Source organism: Lissotriton helveticus, chromosome 7 (genome assembly GCF_964261635.1).
Source record: "Lissotriton helveticus chromosome 7, aLisHel1.1, whole genome shotgun sequence".
NCBI lineage: Eukaryota > Metazoa > Chordata > Amphibia > Caudata > Salamandridae > Lissotriton > Lissotriton helveticus.
In genome coordinates this window covers 176,649,782-176,677,301 of record NC_136068.1, presented here as the reverse complement: position 1 = coordinate 176,677,301, position 27,520 = coordinate 176,649,782, and the positions used below count along the sequence as shown (strand labels likewise).

The window sequence follows — 27,520 nt, the reverse complement described above, 5'->3', positions numbered from 1 at the left end:
TAAATGCTACTCTGGAGGAATCGTCTGGAAAAGCTGTAGTCTTAGCTATAAAATGTAAGTGACATTGTTGTAAAAACACCGAGAATTTGTTACAATCCCCATAAAACCTCTCAGGAGGGGCTAAGGGAGTGGGGAACGGAGTTACCACTTGGATTTGTGTCGTGGAATCAGAACTAGAAGATGGACTCTGAAAAGTGGTTGGTTTCAAGACTGACTTCTGCTGAATCGAGTCTTGGAGAGAGGACACATCCCTACGTAAGGCTGCGTTATCCTGTCTAATTGCCTCTAAAACTGCGGCCAAATCCTGCATATTTACTTGGTCCATTGCGTCCGGGCGAAATTATCTACGTAGGCTTTGCCTTCTGTCAAAGCAAACCACGTCGTCCCTTACCTTGTCTTGGCTGAAGCCCTCTTGGATGACGTGGATGATTTCGCAGAGACGCAAGGGACCAACTTCCCTAATCTCTAATCAAAACTTACTGATTCAGAAGTATACAGCAAGGTTTAAACTAGGAACTAGGGAGGAGGGCCGGTACTGGACGTTGAAGAGAAGACTTTGGTTCTTGCTGTCGACCTGCGAAGCAACAAGCACCGAAGACTTTAGTATTCAGGTCTGAAGGTTTTCACCCCTAACTATCTAAGGCCTTTTGCTAACTCTGTCTATCTAGTGAGAATACCTAAAATCAGTGTGGCGACTTTTGAGATTCCCCTACCTGCGATCAGGAAGTTGTTGGCCTTCGTCCAGTATTTCTTTGATTTATTGAGGTGATGAAGTCATCAGACGTCCTCTAGGATTAGTGGTCAGCTGGTGAGATGTCGGCTGGTTGGTCTAGAAGTTGACGCAAAAGATATGAAGGATTACTTTACATTCTTTAAAAGACCCTTGCAAGACGTCCTATCTACTCCTATAACTTACTTGATATTAACTTCTTGCTTCTTGGTCTGGGGGTTCGTGTCTTTTTCACTAGAGCTATTAAAGATAAACATAGACCAAGAGAACACCAAATCCTATATGTCTTTCTTCTAACACCTTGTTTAAGCAGCAGAAATCTAAAACCACGATTATTATTAAATCTGTTCACAATTTAACAAACTCAAATAAATGAATAGACAAATGTTCTTCCAAAAAACTATGATGCATAAATATGTCCCAAGTCTCTTTCTTTGCATAATCTTCTGCAAATAAATGTTCCAAAAATTCTGTTGACCTTTCTTGCGAAGGGCGCCTTAAATTAAGTAAAGTACTTAGCTTTCAAACTAGAGTTCCAGATGCTTGCTCCGGGAAATGAGAAGAGCCGCCGTGAAGACTTGCCAGGATCAGATGTACCTTCCGGTGAGTCACTCCAGCAGACGCGACCTTCTCCTCGAGAAATCTGAAGGCAAAGCGCCTTCCAGAAGGCTGGGTGCGGTTTAAATACAGGACCGCACCCAGCCGCTCCCAGTTACGCACTAGAACGTGCGCGAAGACGTTGCCTGCAATCCCCCTTGGACGCGCACCAAAAAGGAGCGTGCAGGGATGCGGGGACAGGAGGCATGAGACCTTCACTGGGGCATCGTCTCATCGAGCCATACGCGAAGGTTAAAACTCAGATATACTGAGTTTCACAAGCCCCTAAACCAATGCCAAACGACACAAAAGTGAAAAGGTACAAGTCTAAGCAAGTAGAATACAAAATAAACCTATGTGGTGAGAGGCATGAATTAACAAGGTAATAACACACCCAATCACACTGACTTTGATGCGTGCAGGGAGCACGGGACAGGGGTGGGTTTTACGAAGGGAAAACTCTGCACATGACTTCGGGATATGTGTAGCACGTTATGGGTACGGGTACGCAGAACCATGACAGTACTCCCTCCTCAAGATCCCCCCAAGAACAGTGGAAATGGGCCTAGGTTTCTCAGGGTGTCTTAGATGGAAGGATCGGACCAATCTAGGAGAGTTTTTTAGATGTTCCAAAGGTTCCCATGATCTTTCCTCTGGGCCATAACCTTTCCAATCAATGAGGTAAAAAAGTTTTCCCCTAACTCTTTTGGAATCTAAGATCGTCTTGACCTCAAATTCAGGGTGATCTTCAATCATGATGGAAGGCGGAGATTTAGAAACACGAGTCTGGGGATGGAATGGTTTGACCAGAGAGACATGAAAAACCGGGTGTATCAAGTATTTGCGGGGAAGAGTCAGTCTCACACAAACTGGGTTAAGTACCTTCTCAATAGGAAAGGGGCCAATAAACTTTGGATTGAATTTCCTGTTTCCCTTTAGCTTAAAATTTTTAGTACTCAACCACACTTTATCACCAACAGTATACTGAGGTTGTTCAGATCGATGTTTATCCTTGGCTTCCTTTTGACATTCCTTTGCTTTAGCCAAGTTGAATTTAGCTTCTTCCTGAATGGTGAATACCTTGGATACATAGTCAGAAATTGCAGGTACAGAATCACAGGTTTTAGAACTTTCGGGAATGCTTTTGGGATGAAATCCAAAATTACAAAAGAATGGAGACATTTTGATAGATGAATGTTCAGAATTATTATAGGCGAACTCTAAGGGGCTTAAAAGATCTGACCATTCTTCAGGAACACTAGGCAACATACAACGGAGATATTGTTCGATAGTTTGATTAGTTCGTTCGGTTAAACCATCTGTTTGGGGATGATAACTAGAAGATAAACGAACATCCATATGTAACAAAGAACCCAGTTTTTGCCAAACCTTTGAAATAAATTGTGAACCCCTGTCTGAAATAACCACAGAAGGAATACCGTGTAATCTTATTACATGTGTCATGATTACATGAGCTAGTTCTAAGGCAGTGGGAAGCTTTTTTAAAGGAATAAAATGGGCCATACGCGTGAACTGATCTACAACAGTTAAAATAGTATTAAATCCCTTCTTGGTTTCAGGTAGTTCGACAATAAAATCTAACGAAATAGTATGCCAGGGTTGAGGTGGAATTGGCAGAGGCATTAACAACCCACTAGGAGGTTGATGAGATGTCTTGTGTTGAATGCAAATACTGCAAGTTTCAACAAATTGCTGAACGTCTTTGACCATAAAAGGCCACCAAAAGGTTCGTTTAATAAGTTCCATAGTTTTCAAAATACTGGGGTGAGCGGATAACATTGTGTCATGGTGAAGATGGATTATGGATTTTTGGATTTTTTCAGTAGGAACGAAAATCAAATCATGTACCATCATAAAATTATCGTTCTCATATAGAAAAGGATGATCTTTTTTCCACATCTCAAAATCCTTTTCCTTCAAAGCCTCTTTGATGTTATCGACAATATCACTCATGGATATACTTCCCTGAAAACAAGAAGTTGGGATTACAGGGTGGACAATTTCAGGTAGTTCTGGGCCTTTGTCTCCAATTCTAGACAAAGCATCCGCTTTTAAGTTCTCTTTCCCTGGACGATAAGTTATTACAAAATTATAGTAATTGAAGAACATAGACCAACGTAACTGTCTAGCAGTCAGAGCCTTTACAGATCTTAGAGCTTGAAGGTTTCTGTGGTCCGTATAGATAGTTACTGGATGACGAGCCCCTAACAGGTAGTGGCGCCATTCTTCAAACACAGCCTTTATTGCCAATAACTCCTTATCGGCGATTGCATAATTCTGTTCAGCTTCTGATAATTTTCTAGAGAAGTATGCTATCGGGTGCATTTGGCCGGTATCAGAATTTCGTTGCGAAAGAATACCTCCTAACGCATATTGAGATGCGTCTGCTTCTACGATGAATGGTTGGTTAGGGTCTGGATGACATAAGATTGGGGCCATGGTAAACCTTTTTTTTAGGATTTGAAAGGCTTCATCAGCATCAGAGGTCCATAAAAAATGTACTCCTTTTCTCAATAACTTGGTTATGGGTGTAATGATTTGAGAAAAGTTTTGAATAAATCTTCGGTAAAAGTTTGCAAAGCCTAGGAAACTTTGAATTTGTTTCACAGTAGTGGGGCTTGGCCAAGTTGTTACTGCTTCTACCTTTTTTGGGTCCATTTCTATTCCTTCGGGACTAATAATGTAACCCAGGAAGTCTACCTTGGAAACATGAAATAGACTTTTTTCCAATTTCACATAAAGTGAGTTTGAGAGCAGTTTTTGAAGAATGGCGCGGACCTGTTGTACATGTTCTTTCTCTGAATCTGAATAGATGAGGATATCATCTATGTAGACTACGCAACAGATGTCAATGAATTCATGTAACACTTCGTTTATAAAAAACTGGAAGGCGGCAGGAGCGTTGCATAGACCAAAAGGCATGACTTGGTATTCAAAGAGACCGAACTTAGTGCGGAAGGCCGTCTTCCATTCGTCTCCTTTTCTTACTCTAACTAAATGGTAAGCTCCTCGCAAGTCCAGTTTGGTATAAATCTTAGCCTTCTTAATTTGGTCCAAAAGAGTAGGAATTAGAGGTAAGGGGTACCTGTTCTTAATCGTGACATTGTTTATAGCCCTATAATCTATGCACGTACGCAATTCCCCCCCCCTTTTTTGGAATGAAAAAAAGAGCTGAAGATACTGGAGATTTAGAGTGTCTGATGAAGCCGTTTGCAAGGTACTCATCAAGGTATTCCCTCAGATGAGTGTTTTCAGCTTCGGTAAGAGCGTAAATGCGACTGCAGGGCAGGGTTGCTCCAGGCATTAGATCAATTCTACAGTCGAAATCTCTATGTGGGGGAAGAGTATTGGCTCTTTTCTTGTCAAACACATCAGATAAGTCATTATATTCTGATGGTACCCCATCCAAAAGCAGTACATTGGGTGATTCAATTCCAAAATCAAATCCTTGAACCACATCCTTAGATCTATCTAAGAGGAAGCAATGTTCAGTACAAGTGGGTGACTTAAAGGTGATTACCTTGGTTACCCAATCTATGCTTGGGTTATGTTTAACTAGCCAAGGTATGCCTAGAATCATCTTAAATTGGGGAGCGTCAATAATGTCGAATTGTATCCTTTCTCGATGTATAGGAAAACTATCCATTTCTAAAGGTTCGGTCTGTCTATTTACAAGCCCTGAAGTCAACTCTTTACCATCAACTGCTCTGACAGTTTCTGGGTGATCCTTAAACACCGATGTAAAACCTAACTGTAGGAAGAATTGAGAATCTATAAAATTTCCTGTAGCCCCGGAATCTATAATGGCTTCAACTTTTCTAGTGTGAGATTCAGGAAGCAGACCTCTGAGTTCAACCAAGATAGAAAAGTGTTTAAATCCAATGGGAGGAAGAGTTGAGGCCAAACTAGAAAAACTACCCGATAAACTGACCTCTCCTTTTACCGAGTTTTCTAGTTTTCCGACTTTTCCTGTGTACTGGCTACATCAGAAGATTTGGTCTTAAACTTATTTGGTCGTGTGGGGCATTCCTTTACAAAGTGTCCTGTCTTCCCACAATATAGGCACTGATTTAATCGTCGCCTCTTTTCCTTCTCCTCCTTTGATAAAGGACCTCGGATTGAACCTATTTGCATGGGTTCAACCGAATCTGGTTTTGCACCGGTTTCTCGATTTGAAGCAGATCTCTCCTTAAAGAAAACTACCTTATGCTCTGACTTCCCTCTTTCTCCTTTTCTCTCCGAAATGCGATGATTAAGCTTAACCACTAAGTCAATGAAAGCACTTATGTCCTCTGGGGGCTCTAGAATCTGAGTTATCATGTCCTTTAATTCCTCCCTTAAACCTCTGTAAAAGATAGAGACTCTTTTGTCATACGGCCAATCAGCCTCTAAAACCAATCGGTTGAAGGTAGATATATAATGTAAAAGATCAGAAGATCCTTGCTTTAAACCTGAAAGCTCATTGTCTGCCTATTGAACAAAAAGATGTTTTGCAAACATCTTTTTTAAAGCCCTCTCGAAATCTTTAAAATTATACAAAATTCGATCATCATTCTCTACTAAAGGAACCGACCAAAGAGCTGCATCTCCACCCATATAGGATAACATAAATGCTACTCTGGACGAATCGTCTGGAAAAGCTGTAGTCTTGGCTATAAAATGTAAGTGACATTGTTGTAAAAACACCGAGAATTTGTTACAATCCCCATAAAACCTCTCAGGAGGGGCTAAGGGAGTGGGGAACGGAGTTACCACTTGGATTTGTGTCGTGGAATCAGAACTAGAAGATGGACTCTGAAAAGTGGTTGGTTTCAAGACTGACTTCTGCTGAATCGAGTCTTGGAGAGAGGACACATCCCTACGTAAGGCTGCGTTATCCTGTCTAATTGCCTCTAAAACTGCGGCCAAATCCTGCATATTTACTTGGTCCATTGCGTCCGGGCGAAATTATCTGCGTAGGCTTTGCCTTCTGTCAAAGCAAACCACGTCGTCCCTTACCTTGTCTTGGCTGAAGCCCTCTTGGATGACGTGGATGATTTCGCAGAGACGCAAGGGATCAACTTCCCTAATCTCTAATCAAAACTTACTGATTCAGAAGTATACAGCAAGGTTTAAACTAGGAACTAGGGAGGAGGGCCGGTACTGGACGTTGAAGAGAAGACTTTGGTTCTTGCTGTCGACCTGCGAAGCAACAAGCACCGAAGACTTTAGTATTCAGGTCTGAAGGTTTTCACCCCTAACTATCTAAGGCCTTTTGCTAACTCTGTCTATCTAGTGAGAATACCTAAAATCAGTGTGGCGACTTTTGAGATTCCCCTACCTGCGATCAGGAAGTTGTTGGCCTTCGTCCAGTATTTCTTTGATTTATTGAGGTGATGAAGTCATCAGACGTCCTCTAGGATTAGTGGTCAGCTGGTGAGATGTCGGCTGGTTGGTCTAGAAGTTGACGCAAAAGATAGGAAGGATTACTTTACATTCTTTAAAAGACCCTTGCAAGACGTCCTATCTACTCCTATAACTTACTTGATATTAACTTCTTGCTTCTTGGTCTGGGGGGTTCGTGTCTTTTTCACTAGAGCTATTAAAGATAAACATAGACCAAGAGAACACCAAATCCTATATGTCTTTCTTCTAACACCTTTTTTAAGCAGCAGAAATCTAAAACCACGATTATTATTAAATCTGTTCACAATTTAACAAACTCAAATAAATGAATAGACAAATGTTCTTCCAAAAAACTATGATGCATAAATATGTCCCAAGTCTCTTTCTTTGCATAATCTTCTGCAAATAAATGTTCCAAAAATTCTGTTGACCTTTCTTGCGAAGGGCGCCTTAAATTAAGTAAAGTACTTAGCTTTCAAACTAGAGTTCCAGATGCTTGCTCCGGGAAATGAGAAGAGCCGCCGTGAAGACTTGCCAGGATCAGATGTACCTTCCGGTGAGTCACTCCAGCAGACGCGACCTTCTCCTCGAGAAATCTGAAGGCAAAGCGCCTTCCAGAAGGCTGGGTGCGGTTTAAATACTGGACCGCACCCAGCCGCTCCCAGTTACGCACTAGAACGTGCGCGAAGACGTTGCCTGCAATGCCCCTTGGACGCGCACCGAAAAGGAGCGTGCAGGGATGCGGGGACAGGAGGCATGAGACCTTCACTGGGGCATCGTCTCATCGAGCCATACGCGAAGGTTAAAACTCAGATATACTGAGTTTCACAAGCCCCTAAACCAATGCCAAACGACACAAAAGGGAAAAGGTACAAGTCTAAGCAAGTAGAATACAAAATAAACCTATGTGGTGAGAGGCATGAATTAACAAGGTAATAACACACCCAATCACACTGACTTTGATGCGTGCGGGGAGCACGGGACAGGGGTGGGTTTTACGAAGGGAAAACTCTGCACATGACTTCGGGATATGTGTAGCACGTTATGGGTACGGGTACGCAGAACCATGACAAGGACTGAGTAAAGAGAGTTTTTTTTCTTTATACCGAATAACCCCTTAAAGCAGCTTTTAGGAAATGCCTGAATAGCATCACTTTAATACAAACTCCCAAAAGGAGGCTTTTGAGGGATTGAAAAGGTTAGAGAATGAGAAAATGTGCATGGTAGTGGGATATTTTGTCCTTCTTTCACTTCGAGTTAGAAACAAATATGGCTCAACGTAACGAATCCACCCTTATTATATTCGAAGGTTAGGAGTCGATGCCATTTTTTAACTCTTTTATATTTTCTGATTTAGTCTGAGGCCCACCGGCCCTTTTTATATATGTTTTATGTATCTTATCATTTGTATTCACCCTATGTAGTATCTTTCTTGAAAAGAACTGTATTACTCCCAGGTGTGTCCTGAACCTTGTAATGCTGCCTCTATTTATTAATTAAATGTTTTTATCACCTGTACTTTTATGGCCGGGTTTGGCCGAATAAAGTTTTGTGAATGACTGATCGCATCACTCAGAACAAGCGAATCAAAGCTGGGCATGGTGGGTTCAGATAATATCGTTTTTACCTTTCCGGTAAGTGCACTGCAATGTACGAAGATTGTCTTCAGGACATTGAGTTGATGGAAAAGTAACATGTTTGAAGACGAGAGTATGCAAGATACCAGCTGGGTGAATTGGGTCTCAAAGCATTTGGTTGAGATTCAAGAGTGCTTCCCCAAATAGATTTGTCCATGTTTAAAGTTAAATACTAATGTTTATAGAGGAACAAGTGGTCATAGAAAATACATTTCTATGTTAAAGAGCTTTTAAATGAGAAAATTAAAGGTATTTAGTCCATGCATGGTATGAAAGAGCTCAATAGCCACTTACTAGAATTATTACTACATTTTACATTTTTCCCTGTTTTTCTTCCCTTCTTTCTCTTCCTGCTTTTTCTTTCTTACAGACATTTCTAAGTCTCAGGCATTCCATAAATTCCTGATAATGATCCCCATGCTAATAAGTGGGATCAAAACGTCGTCAACATATAGTACCATTACTATATCAAACACAGTTGTTTTATAAGTTTATAGCATTGGTACTTGAAAAAATGGACAAAATCGGCTTAATATTGTTACAAGTCACTCTTAAAAAATGGCAGAATTGTAAAGTATCTTCTCGGTTGCTTTTTGTCTTTTGTTTCCCATTTTGGTTACTTTTTATTATGTGTTATGAGATGGAATACATACCTTTTAGTTTTCTCATTTAAAAGCTCTTTTGACATAGAACTTATTTATTTTCTATGGCCATTTTTCCAGGAAAATTCATACTAAGGGACCACATGTTCCTCTTTAAACATTTCATATCTATGGTCCCTTATATACCTTTGGTTCCCTTGTCCTTGAGAACATAATGTTAAATATTAGGCGAACGTCCAAGTATTTTGAATACAATGAGCTATAGATCAAGACAAATTCATACTTGACTTCAAAAGCCCAGTTAAGATACGAACTTTACCTGGATGTAGTGGTAACCATGGAGCACCTTGGATTGCATACTAACATTAAGTTTTGCCATCTCCCCAAATAGCGGTTGTTCCAAGCAGCGATTAGACGCTACCTGCGGGCCCCCTGACCCTTGGCTGGCTGCCCACGCGTATTTATTATGTGACAGGCTCCTTTGACGATTCCGGTCCTGCAGTTTACCGAATATAAAGGCCTACGAATTTTACATGTCTTGACTGGAGCAGACGCTGAATACTGAGAATTAAGGAACTCTGCATGCCAGATCCTCGGATGAGGATTCCGAAACTTGGTTGCCCACAGCACTTTAAATGAGACAACCCAGTCCTGATGATGGTCCGCATTCAATAAGGACCGAAACGTCGTCGACTTCTCAGCGTGAATTATAGGCGCTCTCAGTTGTGACAAAAAATTGCAAAGTGTATTATATAAAATCATTTTGAATATTATTCACTTGTTGAGCTAGTCACTGTATATATCACCTTGCTCACCTGCGTCGTTTAACGCTGCTCACTTTCACTTGCGTCGCCACCTTTTCACCTGTATATATTGAGCACCAAGTATTTTTGGTTGTCTTTTGATTTTTCTACTTACGTGCTGTACATATTTCCTGTGGCATGAATTTATTTCCATAATCTTTGAATATCAAGAAACTAAAGATCATTTTTGGATTTAAAAATTTGTGAATAAGTGTCTCCTTTGTCTGGCCTTTGTAATGCCCTGTGCATGCAATATAAAATTGTCTTCTTTATTCATACCTGTTGGGATAATGTTTTTGCTTTGAATCTTTGAACCCCAATCCCGATTGGTTTATGGGTCACACTCCTGTTTTCACTTACAATCTCCCCAAATAGATCATTCATGGGTGTAGAAGTGGTCTACAATGGGAACAGAATTATGATGTCGTGTTTGCACCAGTTCTGTTGTTGTGTCCCCAAAACTAAATCAGCTGGAAATGATCACTGAAGCCTAAACATAACATTTGCCTAGTGAATTAGGCTCAATAGATGGTTATCCACACAATTCTATAGCTGGAGAGGATGGTTGAAAGGCACACATGCTTGTCAAAATAGCTCTAGAGTATCGAATTATTAACACCCAGACCTGGATTATGAATGTCCTCGAGGTGTAGGCGATATTTATTGAAAATGTTAAAATATGACACCCCGGGTTTCAAAATGTAATGGTTGTAATAAATGCCAGCTATTCTAATTCTATCCCTCAAAAATGGTGCATACAATTTGGATTTGGCGCTTTTGCTCGAAAATCTCTATGTTCTAATATTTCCCAGGCATTTTTCACTTTTAAATTTCAGGACGTTTGACCTGCCTACATTTATCATACTCAAAATCCAAAGGTGCGATCTTCATTATACGTGTTAATTACCAGGTGTGATAAACATCACACCACATGTAATTGCTATCTTTTTTAAACCGGTGTTTTCACAGGGTTTGTTAATTCATGAGGCACTCATAAGGAAGGCCCTACTGGCTCAAAGCAGCCATTCTTGCTGCTAGTTAAGGGGACGGGTATTCTTCTATGCTTATTAATTTTTGCATACACACCAGTGTTCTTTTAACAACTACACTTATATAATAATGAAGATTTCCCTCTATGTAGGCCCTGTTACCCCCCACCCCATCTCATCCTCCTTAATAGCTCTTACAACACTGTCCAATACATGAGAGGTCAGGACACTTTCAGCCAACCAGATCTATGGCAGGTTGGGTGTTTGGAGGGATGCCAGCCTGACAGAGGCACTGTGGTCTAGTGGATGAGTTTGAGACCAGATTGTCTGCCTTTTCAGTCCAGCCTTGTTATTGACAATTGCCATCAATGTTTGGTAAATTGTCTACATGTTCTAGTTGTAAATCCATCTCTGTTCAGTTCAATTTTGCTTTATTGGCATGCCTTCCAGATTCGATATACTAAAACCCTTGTCAGTGAATGTGACACTTTACCCCGCACGCTTTTACAACGAGTGCCATTACCCCACATTGTTTACTCTGCAAAATCTTTTACAATGAAAGGCTTTACAACGCAATCCATTACAACGCATTGCCCATTACAACGCAATTTACTATTCTAACTCTACCGGGGTTGTTGTAATGGGGAAAGCGTTGTAATGGTTTGCGATGTAAAGACCTGCGTTGGTAAAGATTTTGCGGAGTAAAAAGTGCGGGCTAACGGCAATGCTTGTAACGCAGTCATTGTAAAGGATGTTTACCCTTGTCATTACATCTGTAAAGTGCCTAGAAAGTGTATTTGCCTAAATGAAGCGCTCCACAAACCTCGCTGTTGCTCACTGTGCATTTCACAGGCTTGTTCTGATGCAAGTGAGCAGCGTCTTAAGATGGTGGCACTTACCTGTCAGTGTGTTTACCTGTTCCTGACCTGCCCCTGGGACAGCAGCGTAGCCTGAGGCATTTCTATGGTAACCAGCAAAGAATTAAACTCTACCCTTGACGCCCCTTGCTTTCTTTTGCAGCTGGATCGAAGCACAGCTACCATGAGCCCAGCTGTAATTATACAGTCATCTCAAATGAAGCACTTTATTGTTTAGGCCTGCTAATTATTATCTGCAAAGGGCTATGGTTGCCATGGCTGCCAGGCCTGTCATACCCTCTTACTTTAATCTCATTCAGTTCCTGGCATCCCTTATTGTTTTCCTTTTTTACTTTGTCAGTCAGTGTTGTTATAACACAGCAACAGCAGGTTTCTCTCCAAAGAGGTCCATGCTCTCTGCAACTTTTCCATAGACACCCTCGTGCACTTTTTGTTTATTTCATTAGCCCCTTCCCAGCTCATGTCAGATCAGCTTCTCTAATATCATTATTTCAAGGCCAGATTAAAGGGCACGTCTCTCTACGCTTCTTCTTTCTTCCATCTGGTCGAAGTATGCCAGATTGGCTGTGCTGCTCTTAGCTTCAGTGCTTTGTAAATGATATTTCACAATATCGGTTTTAATTGCAAACCAGTGTCAAAACCTGCCTGACGAGAAAAGTGTACACCTCATACTCGCATTACAGCTTGTGAACTGAAACGTAAATATTGGTCTGCTTCAGATATCAACCTTTTGGGATCCAGCGCGTCTTCGCAAAAGCAGTCGGCGATTCCTAACCAATTAAATGGATAACTTTCGGTCGATATTCGCCCATTTCATCGAATTTTCGGAAATCACTTGAGAAGAAGAGATCCTTAAGTCGTTGAATAACAATGGGTGAGTCTTTTGTTTTTTCGTTTCAAGTTATTGCTAAATCTCTGTGAAAAATGGTACACTGTATGTATTTTTTCCTCGTTACAATTTAATATTTAACTTTTTGCTAATTAAAAAAACCATCTCTTGGTGGGAACATCCTGTTCTGCTTTCATGTTAATCACTTTGTAAAGTCATGCTCGGCTTTAATTTGCTTTGTGGGTCTTCGAATACCAAGAGAACCTAGCAAGTGACTTTTAAGCAATGTTCCTTTTTGACCAGGCGACCTATTTGGAAAAAGAGAAAACGTTACGGTTTTAGAAGGAATTCTTATTTTCTAGTTGTAAGTGAGCAATTGATTCTTAACCATTGGGACTCTGGGAAGCATTCCATTCCATTGAATTTTGCTCATCGGTGCCATTACCCAAAAGGGATTCTAATGATTCAGTCTGACTGGGACCGGGAATAAAATGGCGTCCCCTTCCAATTGTGAGTCGCAATGACTTAAATCACTGTTTTTCCACCACATCTGTAAATAATGGAGTGCCTAGTTTTTCAGGAGGCAGCTGTTTTTAGACCTTTTGCAAATGTGCAGTTTTCTATGCAACTTCTTTGTACATAAATCTCTTACCTGTTGGCAAACCAGTTGGCGAGCAATTTGATAATCGTGTTTGTCTGCAGTTATAATATTGCATTCAAATTCAGTTATCGACCTGTGCATCTCAGGGTTATTCACACTTTTTCACCAGGGATATGACATATTGCTTTCACTATATAAATGGACAAGAGAGTGATTCTAAACATACCACCCTTATGTCATACATTGCCTTAATCCCCAGGTACTCCTTAATATGCAAGGGGGCGTATTGGGCGCTCACCCAGTTTTGACTTGTTTAATGCGTGTTCAGAAACTATTGCATGAAACCCTGTCCTGCTGCTATTGATCAATATCTCCTATCCTAAGACTCCAAATCTCTTGCCCCACTCTTTCGACTGCCCAACTACCCTGAGCATCCCACTCGCAAAGTACAAATTCTCCTCAACCTGGGAGTCACATTCAATATTGACTTTTCTTTCACGCCCCAAGCCGACACCTCAGCAAATTATAGCTCCCACTGAGTAATGCTAGGACTCGAAGTTGGGTTGTGTCATCTTGATTATAACTGGTTGCGCTCAAGATAACAAAACATAAATTTCCCACATGCATGCAGTTAAGCTCTTCAGTTCCTTCCCAGGATCCTCATCGAACTGGACTCAGATTTTAAAGCGCTACAATATGCTTAGCTCACTAATCCCTACATGACCATGTTCCTGGTTAGTTGATTAGCGTAGATGTGTCCAAAGAAGATCCAGAAGGACTGGATCCATGCCAGGTTTTGAGAATAACCACTGTCTACATATATTAATCACTTTAAATGAATTGTGCGTAAATGTTTCTTATTTGGATTTCAATAAACTCTGCCATGGTCCGGGCCCTGCCTGACTTCCAATATACCCCATTCCCAATAGACTATTCCTATCCATTCAACTGACCAGACTTCTGAATTTGACCCCCGCTAAAACCTGCTCCCCCTGACTCATATGAGGTACACGCAGTGCATAATTTATAAAAGAATGAGTGTCAGTACCCAATGCTCGACCTAGAAGCCCGCGGCTGTTGCTATTAAATATCAGCACACCCAATACCAAGGCTGTGCAGTCAACCTCATGGCTCTTTAATCCACCACCAGGCTCTCCCTGCCCATTTATCTCTCTCTTGTAGGTTTCTGCTTTCTCCCTTTCTGTTTTCCGTTTTTCTCTTTCTTTTGGATTTGTGTGTGTTTTCCATTAGTTGCACTCAGTAAAAATCTGGTGTGGACAAATAAGTATCCCCCCCCCAAAAAAAAATGCCCTTGGCACCACTGGCCACCACCAGCTCAAATTAAGCACTGGGGTTCACACGATTTGACAGGATGATCTGCAAGCACCCTCTGCGTTTTCCTGCAAACTTGAAAATCAGTGTAAACCTATGTGTTCCTCTCAGTTACCAACCTCAAACCTTTATTCTTCCACTCTAGTTTAAAGGGGCAATGTAGTGAATGATAGTCACCGTAGGCTTTGCTACCCAACCGTGCATCATTAAACAAAGGGTCTTTCTGGGTCCCTTATTGTTGATAATTGATCCACTTTTAGTGTTGGGTTCAGTAGACAAGATTTCTCATTTTCATTTGTATGGCCCCTTTGATATCTTGGCTCTCTAGCTCTTCTTTTCTGCCTTTTCCTCCTCCCAGAAGCAGTGACAGTGGAGATAAATGAGAATCAAATACCTTTCACCAAATCAGATGATCTGTTATGATGTCAACTGCTATTGCAAAATTTATTACAAAAACTATATTCCTTTTTCACTTGTCTTTTAGGCCCTGGGGTGCGAGTTCTGCTGTTCTCCACGATCGTATCTCTGCTTGGAGGATTGATTTTTGGATACGAGCTTGGAATCATCTCAGGGGCCCTGCTTCAGCTTCAGACAGACTTTTACCTCGGGTGCTTCGAACGAGAGATCCTCGTAAGTGCTTTGTTAATTGGTGCTCTCCTGGCATCCCTGGTTGGAGGAATCATCATTGATCACCATGGCCGTAGAGCGTCAATGCTGGCTAGCAATGTGGTGCTTTTGATGGGCAGCCTGGCTTTAATTTTGGCAGGATCATTCATATGGCTTGTGGCTGGGCGCGTCATTGTAGGGTTTGCCATCTCCATCTCATCCATGGCATGCTGTATCTATGTCTCTGAGATTGTGAGTCCTCATCAACGTGGCATGCTGGTGTCCCTTTATGAAACTGGTATTACGATTGGTATTTTGCTCTCGTATGCATTGAATTATTTCTTATCGGATGTTAAGGAGGGATGGAAATATATGTTTGGACTGGCTGTTGTGCCCACAGCTATTCAGTTTCTCAGTATCCTGTTCCTTCCATCTCATCTTCCAAAATTAAACACGCAGGACCAAGAAACACATAAGGGCCTTATTCCATTACAGAACATTGAAGAAACCGAGGAACCTAACCATGAACTCAATTGTGAGCGTCAATATTCATTTAGTGATCTTTTCCGTTCTAGGGACAACATGAGGATGAGAACTTTAGTTGGGCTTGGTTTAGTCCTCTTTCAGCAGCTAACTGGCCAACCCAATGTCCTTTACTATGCATCAACGATATTTAGTTCCGTGGGCTTCCAGCGTGATTCTTCAGCCATGTTGGCCCCAGTTGGGCTTGGTGTGGTGAAGGTTGTTTCCACCTTGGTCGCCATGGGCTGTGCTGACAAAGCTGGAAGAAGAGTCCTGTTGCTTGCCGGATGTGCTGTAATGTCAATATCGGTCACTGGAATTGGTTTAGCATGTTTCAAAATTTCACTGGAGTCTCACAACAGCTGCAACAGCATCACAAAGTCAAACTTTTCGCAGTATATGGTGAATGCTTCAACCACACTAGTTATCGCTGATGCCCCAGTGCAGACCATTACTCTTCCTTTGGTGGTCAGGAGAGATGCAAACAATCTGGGTGTTGCAGTAACCGGATCACAGGCCCCTAACATAGATGTAATCGGCTCTAAAAACGGAAGATTGTTTGCAAACTTTTCTTACTCTCAAAATGTGGGACACCACCTCCAGTCGAAGGAAAAACTGCTAGAAAATATGCCTTTGCCTTTCAATAACACACAACTTGCTGAACATAGTGCTCTGACCTGGATCACTTTAGTGAGCATGATGGCATTTGTGAGTGCGTTTTCGATTGGATTTGGCCCAAGTAAGTTAAAGTATGCACACCATGTTTTATATGCTAAACCGTAAAGTACAAAGGTTTCTGGGCCACAAGTAACATGACACTATGTGCCTATCGCATGCTTTACAAGAGTATGTTCTGGTTATTGGCCTTGGCTAGAGTGTGTTTTTTATTTTTGGAAATCATTATGATCTTGAGCAAAAGAAAGTGTTCCTTTCCTTCCATTTCCTTAACATCTAAAATAATTAAATCAATTATTGTTACAGTATACAAAAGTGTCTATATTGAGGGTTATCAGTGGAAAAAACATGGGAGCATGATTGCCTATCTTATTAGGTCTGGCCTACAAGGCGGCGCAAGCTGTCTGGTTGCGAAAGACCTATTGTGGGCTTACTAAGAAATTACAGCTCACTGACTGCTTACCATTGGTTGTCTTTGATGTCACTATTATTGGTTACTTTTTATTTATTGGATTTCCTTGTCCCCTTTTGCTTGGCTGACTTGTATAATTCCATTTTCCTCTTTTAGGGTGCTCCTTTTTAGCTCTCGCTTAGTCGCTTATGCATCACATGCTCTGTCTCTCGAGAAAGGCTTTTTCAGGTGTATGCCAGTACAGAAGATAAACGGTCTGCGTGGAACAATTTTAAACAACACAAAAATCTATGCAACAGCATCCATTGATTTACTTATACTATGAACTTCTGCTCAATATTGTTTATTCATATTGAACATCAATCTGAATGTTCGAAATCCAGCAAACATCTGAAACATATGTACACAAAAGTGCCCCGAATGTGTAGAAGGGAGAAAGGGAAGACTTGTGTGTAAAGTGAGGGTTAAATGGGAGATGAAAGGAAGTGACCATATATACATCAACAATATAATTTACAAATAAATGGTTTGTCCAACATGACAATTATATACAAACAAATTAGCAGCCATTATGTCACTAAATAGGCACAGTGAAAAAGCACTGTTGACCACACTGACGTAGAAACAACAAACTGTCGGCGTTTTGACCCCAGTCATACATAGGTGACCTTGATCCTTACAAGGGGGTCTTCCTCAGGACTGTAAAGGGGCAGATGAGAATTTAGCGAAGGAAAATACTTAGAATTTATTATAATTTATAATGCAAGCACTAGGTGTAAAATGGAAAACTAAATTACTGTGTATCACCAATGGCTGGGTGGTTGAAATGATAATAGTGGGCCCGTGGGTTCCTAGATCAGAGAACGGATAGATGGGAACCTAAAAAAGAGGGTTGAGCGCCTTTGTTAAATTCTCATATGTTCCCGATGTTTGCTGGATTTTGAACACTCAGATTGATTTTCAATATGAATAAACAATATTCAGCAGAAGTTCATAGTATAAGTAATTCAATGGATGCAGTTGCATAAATATTTGTGTTGTTCAAAATGGTCCCACTGGGACCATTTATCTTCTGTACTGTCAATCATCCAGGTCCCGGTGGCATATCTTGGTTATACCCTTTTCTTGTAATTATCTGGTGTATGGGCATTCAGCACGCCCATCGCTTGTGATTGGTTCCTTGATGTGCTTGTGAAAAATCCTTGCTTTTCATTGGTCAAAAGCTTACATTTGTCCCTCCTTTTGCTCTTTTGGTAACGTCCTAGCGACTGCCCCTGTTACATGCATTAGTTCACCGTGAGCCCGATATGTTACTGTTGCGCAATACTTTTTCCTTTGCCTCGGCTTCAAATGTTAATTGCCTGCTCCAAGTCCCCCCGCTTTTCATACACCGCAGCACGCTTTTCATTCACCCGGTGTCCAGTGTCCATGTTGTGTTGCCTTTAGCCCCTCCCTCCCCATGCCGTTCAACTTGTAAATTCCCCGTTCCCCTCGTGTTGTCCATGTTTGTTTTGTGGCTTGCACATTCATAATGGCGGCTCAGGATGCCTCACCTTGCTTCAGCCCACCCGCACCCCTCCCAACCATGAGGCTCGTGTGCACAGCGGGCAGGACCAGACTGATTGCATTTCCAATGCTCGTTAGTGCAGTCCGAGCAATCCTCAGTAACGGAAGACCAATGCTAAACAAGCATTAAGCATTTGCAATGCAATAGGTCTTGCTTTACTGAAAGTTTGAGCTATGCCATTGCAAATAATATTGCAACGCCAATAGCTCAAGCTTTCAATAATGTGAGACCTATTGCATTGCAAATGCTTGTTTCTTTTTGGGTTAAGCACTCCATGAGTGCATGTGTTTTCCACCTCTCATCTTCATGCGCTTTTTCTCCTGCCATACCCACCGTGTTCTGAGTTGCTTTTTACTGTATTTGGTCCCCCAGTTCCCCAGGTTCTCTCTTTCATGTATGCATCGTCCCCCGCAAAACACCCTGCACTCCTTGTTGCAATCTTCCTTGTGTGCTTATCCTCTGCAAAACAACCCCATGCGGCTGTGCTCTGGGTTGCTCTCTCCATACCTACCAACTTGCAGAACAATCTCACAGTGTGAGGAGGAGGCGGGGCCTTGAAGGGGGAAGGGCCTCATGCAGATAAGTACTTACAAGGCACTTATGAACCCCACCCCGCCTCAAGTCCTCTCCTCCCCCCTAATAAAAAGCTTGCTGCGACTACTGCTGATGTCCTGGGGTGTTTTCACACCCCTTAATGGATGTCTCCACACCGGGAGACCGTGTGATGGGAGCCGATATTGTGTGTCACACTGTGGCACTGAGTGAATTGGCAGGTATTTCTCTCCCTTGTGTGTTTTGCCCCAGCAAATTCACTGATCTGTGTTGTCCTCACTACCATGTGTTTCTCCCTCTAAAAACTTCCTCACCCCAAGCTCCATGTTGTTCTCTCCCACATGTCCTTCCCCTCTCCTGTGCTGCTCTCTCCAACCTTTGCTCTCTGTGTTGCTTTTTCTATCTTCTGCTCCGCTTTACGCACCCCTCACACACTCCCTAATCAGCATTGGCAAAACCAATAGGTCCAAAGGTGCAACCTATTGACTTTGCAAATGCTTGTTTTTATTCAGAATCATCCTCGCTATTAAGTTATGTAGCAGATTAAATGCAGCCTCTTATGGTGTGATCATCATGAAAGCTTGTCCGAAGCTTTTGTGGGACCCTGGTCATATATGCCCTGTTGACCCCTCTGGTTTTCCATAAGCATGAGCAACTTGCCCAAGATAAAAACAATGTCCTGGCACACATTTCAAGGAGCTTCCTTATCAGGAATATTTCACAACACAGGCTAACCCTGCTCCTCTCTGAGGTGCTCCAGATGGCGTCCACTGCATCGGAGCCCCTTCTGCCATTTAATGACGTCCTCACTGACCTCTTACTGGGCACTTGGTCGCGGCCAGCTACCGGGGACCCTGTGGATAAGAACGTCACCAGGCTTTATCGCCCGGCACCGGGTGACCCTACCTTTCTGACCATTTATCCTACGCCGAGAGCCTGGTCATCCAAGCTTCGATGTCCTAGTGTGCCTTTCCCATGGCTCCACCGGATAAGGACTCTAAGAAACTGGAGCAGTTCGGCAAGCGGTTGTTCTCTTCGGCCAGCTTATGGCTGCGGTTGGTGAACACTGCATGCCTATTGGGCCGCAATTTCCACGCGGTGTGGGATACAGTTGTACAGGTGTTGCCTCAGTGTCCTGAAGAGATCCAAGCTGTGCTGTCCCAAGCTGTTGGCGAGGGTAAAGATGTGGCTAAGTTCGCCATTAGGTGTGGTTTGCACACCGCAGACTCAATAGGTAGGGCAATTTCTACGACTGTGGTGCTTCGTCGCCACGCCTGGTTGAGATCTACCGGGTTCTCGCCAGATGTGCAAAGCTCACTCATGGACATGCCCTTTGATGGCACTCACCTGTTTGGCGATAAAGCCGACAGTGTGCTGGAGCGTTTTATGGACTCTCGGGCTACAGCCAAGTCCTTGGGTCTCATCACCACGCCCCAGGCCACGTCTACCTTTCGTTCCTTTCGTGGCCACGGAAGGGGCACCCCTGCCCCTCATTCAGTCAGAAATCTGCGCAGAACCAAACTCAGCACAGCTGTAGGCGTGGAGGCCGCTGTGGTGGCACAGGGGGCCAGCGTGCAGCTCTGCCTCAAAGCCTTCCTAGTAGTGGGCGGCAGGATTCGACATCACCTTCCCCACTGGCGTTCTGTCACTTCCGACAAGTGGGTGCTGCATCTCATCCAGTGGAGTTACTCCCTCCCCTTTGAATCTACCCCCCCATGCTACCTCAGTTCCACCGCATGTCAGGGGATCACTTTGCGCTTCTCCAACAGGAAGTTATGGCCCTCTTGGCCAAGGGGGACATCGAACGCATTTCTGGGCCAGAAGTAGGACATGGTTGTTATTCCCACTGCTTTCTGGTCCCCAAGAAGGACAAAGGGGGCTTGCGCCCCATCTTAGACCTCAGGAACGTCAATCGCTTCCTCCGGAAGGAGAAGTTCAAGATGTTGACTGGCTCAGGTCTGGGCTGCCCTGGACCCTGAAGACTGGATGGTAGTGTTGGACTTGCAGGATGAATATTTTCACATCCCCGTCCTGCCGGCCCATCGGCATTACCCGAGGTTCACAGTAGGCCAGGAGCATTTTCATTTTGCCGTGCTCCCTTTTGGCCTTACCAGCACCCCTCGGGTGTTCATGAAAGTGATGCCGGTGGTCGCAGCTCACCTGCGAAGGTCAGGGGTGTCAGTCTTCCCCTACCTCGACGACTGGTTGTTGAAGGCAGGCTCGCCCCAGGCAGTTGTCACCCACCTTCAGACTATGGCCAACCTTCTGCATTTTCTGGGGTTCTCCATCAATGTGCCAAAGTCGCACCTGAGTCCCTCTCAGAAGCTCCCCTTCATCGAAGCGGTTCTGGATTCGACGCGGTTTCGTGTTTATCCTCCCGAGCAGCGAGTCCGGGATATTCAGGCTATGATTCCGACCGTTCAGCCTCCATCTCGGGTTTCAGTCAGGATGACACTTCGGCTCCTGGGTCTGATGGCCTCCTGCATCCTGCTAGTGCAACATGCCAGATGGCATATGTGGGCTCTGCAGTGGGACCTGAAGTTCCAGTGGGCGCAACATCAGGGCAACCTGTCCAATCACATCCAGATCTCGGAGTGAACTGTATGAAAATTGCATTGGTGGCTGACGAATCGCGATTGGGTCAATGGCAGATCCCTCTCCCTTCCCAACCGGAGCATGCAGTGGTGATGGATGCGTCCCTCCTGGGATGGGGAGGCCACTTGGGAGAGGCAGAGATCAGAGGCCTCTGGTCTCCGGTGGAGTCCCGGCTCCATATCAACCTTTTGGAGCTTCGGGTGATCCTACTTGCACTGAAAGTATTACTTCCCTCTGTCCGGGGAAGTGTAGTGCAGGTGTTCATGGACAACATCACCACCATGTGGTATTGCAACAAACAGGACGGGGTGGGGTCGTGGACCCTGTGTCAGGTGGCTCTGCGCCTCTGGACATGGTTGGAACATCAAGGCATTACCTTGGTGGTTCAGCACCTGGCAGGGTCTCTGAATGCCAGGGCGGACAAACTCAGCCGTCGGTGCATGATGGATCACGAATGGCGTCTGAACTTGGACGTGGTGCAAGGACTCTTTCTGCAGTGGGAGAGCCTTGGTTAGATCTATTCATCATCAAAGAGAACGTGCAATGTCATCAGTTCTGCGCATTGGAATTTCCAAGGCAGCATTCGCTCTGCAACTATTTTTGTCACGAGTGGAGCTGCGGTCTGTTGTACGCCTTTCCGCCTATACCACTTCTGCCCAGAGTGCTGAAGACGATTCGGCGCAACCGGGCCCAAGTTATCCTTGGCGCTCTGGATTGGGCACGAAGATACTGGTATCCTGAGCTACTCAGCATGACGATCGATCCCCCGATCCGATTGCCTCTTTGGGAGGATCTTCTGTTGCAGCAGCAGGGGACGGTCCTCCACCCGAACCTGTCCAGCCTCCACCTCCATGCGTGAAGACTGAGCTGCAACAGTTGACACCTTTTGACCTTCCTCCCGAAGTCTGTGATGTTATTCTGGCAGTCCCTCCACTAAAACCGTATACGCCTGCAGGTTGAATAAATTTGTGTCATGGCGCACAGCAAAGGCTGTGGATCCCCACTCTGCCCCTCTTTCTGAGGTTCTTCTGTTTCTTCTCTCTTTGGCCCAGCAGGGCTCTGCTCTGGGCACTATCTTTCGGCCATCTCCGCCTTTCTACAGCTTCCAGATCAGCGTTCTCTTTTTAAGTCCCCGGTTGTTAATCACTTCCTCAAAGGCATTACACACACGTTTCCTCCCGTGCCTTTCATAATGCCTCAATGGGACTTAAATCTTATGTGCACTCCCTTTGAGCCCTTCATAACTGTCCCATAAGTCTTCTTACTCTCAAAATGGCTTTCCTGGTAGCTATCACCTCTTCCAGAAGAGTGAGTGAGCTCCAGGCTCTTTCTTCTAAACCTCCTTTCCTTTCTTTTCATCCGGACAAGGTGGTTTTAAGGACCCGTCCTTCTTTCCTGCCAAAGGTTGTCACCCCCTTCCACATCGGGCACACCATCACTTTGCCCACCTTCTTTCCACCTCCGCATCCCTTGAAAGAGGAAGAGGGGCTCCACCATCTGGACCCAAAACGTGCGCTATCTGAAGCGCACACAACAGTTCCGAGTGGAAGACCAGCTCTTTGTTGGCTATGTGGGCGCCAAAAAAGTTCGGGCCGTGCATAAACGGACCATCTCTCGGTGGGTCATTCTGTGCATCAAAGCATTTTACTTGTTGGCTAAGAAGAAGCCTCCTGTGGGGCTGCGTGCCCATTCTACCAGGGCACCGGCAGCCACTACTGCCTTGGGACGCTGCGTTCACTGGCAGGACATTTGTCAGGCAGCTAAGTGGGCCTCGCTGCACACGTTTACCAAGCATTACTGCCTTGACAGTCAAGTCCGGAGAGACCGCTTCTTTGGCTGTTCTGTTCTCCGTGACTTTCTGGTGTAATCTTGTTCGCAGACCTTCCACCGGGGTTAGTATTGCTGGGTATCTATTCTGAGGTAAGGAATTCTATCACTAACACGTCTCTTTCAGATGCACAAGTTACTACTTGTGTAACGATATATCTGTAAAAGACATTAGTTAGTGATAGATTCCTTACCACCCCACCCATCCTCCCTATTCTGCGAACTGATTTCTAGGGTTAAGGTCATCCCGTTCAAGGCCCTAGTTTCATGGCACCAGTGTTCAGTTTCCTGCATGGCTCTGCGTTCCTGGCGCGGAAAGTCATGTACAGAACTGAATTCAGCGCGGATGGGTGGCGCCTAGGTAGTCTCTGTGACATCACCTTGGCGCATACGACGCCAGCGACGGCCGCAGAGCCGCACAACGCCACCTACCGACGCTCAGGGGTACTGCTGATGAAAAAACTTTCCGGATCCAGTCTGACGCCTGGGGATATTCTAAGGTAAGGAATCTATCGCTAACTGATGGCTCTTATAGATATATCGTTACACAAGTAGTAACTTGTGCCTTACCAGAAACGATCAAAGCTGTCTCTGACAGTCATTTTCCTCAGAGGGACTTCTGCTGTAATAGCCAGAAGAAACTATGTTTCTGCTGGTTAGTTCCCATACCTCTGTAAACACTTAATATCCTAAAATGAATGCTCTTTCTGACATATGTTACACAGTGTTTGATATTGGGGCCTGTGCACTTTGCTGTTTTTGACTGGAGGCTGTGCATCATTGTTGTGACTGAGTAATAGCTGGCTCTTCATAGAACTGGGTAACCGCATCCCAGATGGCTCCTAAAAGTGAGAAGAATTGACCGAAGGTGTGGTGTGAATGGTCTATAATATCTACCATCCTCAGAAGTCAGAGCAGCAAGTCACCTGAGAGTGAAGGTAGTGTCCATTACCCATTTGTAGGTTGAAGCCTGTACCAACGTGCATGCGCAGTGCTTGCGACAATCTTTATTTATAAAAACAAAACAAAAACCTCATAAAAGGGGCTTTGAGCTTTCCCAATAATGACCGGTGACTGGCTTATTCTCACCCTCATTTCACTTCTTTTCATTTGTTTGTGGGTGCAGTTTCAGTTCTCCTTCGTGTCTTTTTTGTGTGTTTACTCTTTTGTGGCGCTTAGACCAAGTACAGATTGATAGTTTTAGTAGTGTCCTTCCACTGCTCGCACTCGAACTCCAACAGTTTTTCCCCCTCATGATTCTTGCTTTCCCGTTGTTAGGGGCACCCGGCCGCGTCCCTCCCATATTCCCTTGTTGTTGCTTCTTTTATTTTTGTGTAGCTGAACTACCCAATACACACCAGTGATACATACCTAGGGGCGGCCGGCAGGGCTTGCAGGTGGCGGGTGGCCTGCGGGAGGGGGGGCAGGAGGGCGTGGGCTGCAACATATAAAAAATACATATAATACATAATTTGGCTTTGGGTCCCACGTCTCTGCTCCTGCTCTCCTGTGTCCGACTACAGGAATAGGAAGCAGGTAGCTAGCTTCCCTCCCTTAAGCCAATCACAACGCTGCAATGCAGCGTTGTGATTGGTCTGATCCCCGTAACACAGCGCACAGCTATGGGCTGGAGGGATGGGCATGTTCTCCATGCAATCTGTAATGCAGCCTGCATGGAGAACAGGGAAGTGCACATGACTGTTTTGGGCGCCCCTGCTCTGCACCCCACCCTGCCCCATCACGCAAGCTGCCGCAGCAGGGAGACAATATAATATGATAATAACATTATGGTATTATCATTTTATTTTCTCCTCTCATCCCTGCTGAAGAGTAGTGGGGTGACACTCCTCAGCCTTAGTGGCGGAGCCGCCACTGCTCATATCAAGAGCCACATCATCATCAAGCCTGCCTTTTTAAGCCACCACCATTTTGCATATCTTCAGCCCACACTTGTACAAAGTTCAAACAGAAATACAAACCAAAGCATATAGTGCGATTATCTAAACACTAGTAGCTAAAATGTTAGAACTTGCTGAAGGTGTGAACTATGACGTGGCTGCTCGACAGAGGATAGCTGTATAAATGTTATTTTACATTGTGAGGCATCACTCTGGATACCTGCCCAACTTCTGTGATCACTTGGAACTAATTTGTGTCATTTGCTGAAAGAAATTTAGCTAACTTTTTGATGCTTAAGACGAGGCGGTGCAGTCTAGGTTATGGGCGGCCTGACCCTTCCAAATGTTCAGGAAGTCCTCGTAAGGCACATTCACCCAAAATATCTAAATGGAAACTTTTGACCTAGTCAGGAATCATCAAGAAAGTCTGATACGTACCTGGCCCTCCTAGATGTACATTAGACACCCCGGGGCAGATTTACAAGGAAAGTGACTCTGTGCGAGCCACAAGTCATTTGGCTGCGCCCACTGAGTCACTTTCAAAGCACAGGGATGAGATATATTTACAACAATATATTGCATGGTGCAGGGATGCCTGGATCGTGGGGAGATTGTTTATGAGCAAGAAGAGTTCTTGTCCTGCACAAAAACAATCAGAAATGGCAGTTTTCAACTTCTATGTGTGCTGCATTAGCACACATAAAACTTGCAAAACGTCATTGTTTTACTGATTGTTTGAGTGCAGGAAGGGAATCCTTCCTGTACATAAACAATCACAGCAGGTGATTTCCTCTTTCTATGTGGGCTGCAGAATCCAGCACACGTAGAAATATGAAAAAAGAGAGGAGAATTTCTCCTCGTTGCGCCTCCTTACGCCTCGCCTGGCAAGGTGTAGCATTCTGACGCATTCCCAGGTTTACGATTTCTCGTACATTTGGGAATGTCTGGTTGTATGGGTGTTGTGTGGGAACACCCACAGCAACACTCATGGAACGCCCAGGATGCCTCCACATTTAGGAGTTGCCTGGCGGCAGTCGCAGAGTGGATGACCTCCAACTGCGTCCAGCTTAACGCCAATATATCTGAGGTGTTGCTGGTGGGGAAAGACAAGGGACTATGGAGTGAGAAATGGTGGCCCAACACTCTTGGCAGTGCACCCACCCGAAAGGTGGTGGTAAAAAACCTAGGGGTATGGATGGACTCTACACTCCGCTTCCATGAGCACACAAAGAAAGTGGCAGACACTTGTTTCGGCCTCGTCCGGGGACTTCAGCCGCTGCTGGGGTTTTTTGATCCACCCAGCAGTCAGTTGATCGTCCAAGCGGCTATCTTATCTAGATTGGACTATGCCAGCTTCTCCTCTTAGGGGCTAATCAGGCAGAGGTGGTGCGCCTGCAGCGAGTTCAAAATGCAGCAGCCAGAGCCCTGCAGGGGCTCCCGCGGAGCTGCTCAACAGCCGGCGCCATTCGGCGGTTACACTGGTTGCCTATTGCCAAGCGGATCGAATTCCAGGCTCTCTGCCTGACCTTTAAAAATTTGAAGCTTGCGTCTCCTGGGATTTTGGCCAACTTGCTGGTACCTTTTGTTCTATGCGCCAGCTGCACTCCTTGGGGCAATACTTTGTTGCTGTCTCTCGAGTGAACTGTCTCCATGCCGGGGCACGGTCCTTCCACTGTTTGGCAGCCAAACTGTGGAACTCGCTGCCCTTTCAGATTCACAGTCTGGATAGCCTGCTGGCCTTCCGAAAGGCCATTAAGACATAACTTTTCTCTGTGACCTAGTTCTTAGCCTCTATGTTACACTACTTTCTGCGTCGGGACGCCTTTTCGCTGAGGCAGCTGTGCGCTATATAAGTCTAGTTAACATTAACATTTCACGCAAAGTGCTGTGTGCAAAGTGGCCATATTTACAACAACCGGAAAAGTCACGCAGGGTGGCTTTTCCTGTCCTTGTAAATATGGGGCACTAAAATGCACCACGATGCGTCAGAGAAAGTGACGCGCCGGTGGTGCAAGGGGCTTGTAAATCTTCCCCCCCTTCTTCAGATGAAAAGGTGATCTGCAGGAAACTAATGACATGCAGTCACTTCCAAGAAGAGTTCAGGTGAGAAATATGGGCACCGGCAATCACTTTCACATTAATCTGGACTCCAACATGCATATTCCACCTTTCCCGAGGTAACTAACATATAGCTCATAAAATAGTCTATCGGATGCAAAGTTACACAAGAACTGTAAAAGGGACTGTGTTTTCAGAAAGTGTCACCAGGAGATGTTTGTGGCTTTGTTGTACCTCTTGACTATTGTCTGGCTTTGTCTTTCTGAGATTTGGGTGAACGTGAATATTTATATTAAACATTATGCAGAGTAATTATCTAGCTGTTTAAGATAATGATTTAAAGTCTGAGGAGTTGATTTTCCACAACCATATGATGTGTATGATATCTATCCCTTTCAGAGAGA

General features: G+C 44.2%; 1 protein-coding gene across 3 annotated transcripts in view; it reads left to right on the top strand.

The window, feature by feature from the left end:
- The window catches only part of LOC144768306 (solute carrier family 2, facilitated glucose transporter member 10-like), a 216,563-nt gene that overhangs the window by 60,025 nt on the left and 129,018 nt on the right, over positions 1 to 27,520 (top strand). For all 3 annotated transcript variants that reach the window (XM_078651878.1, XM_078651879.1, XM_078651880.1), the window contains exons 2-3: positions 12,362 to 12,516; positions 14,889 to 16,271. In XM_078651878.1, coding sequence (XP_078508004.1) covers positions 12,513 to 12,516; positions 14,889 to 16,271 — 1,387 coding nt within the window. In that variant the 5' untranslated portion in view covers positions 12,362 to 12,512. The remainder of the gene's footprint in view (positions 1 to 12,361; positions 12,517 to 14,888; positions 16,272 to 27,520) is intronic.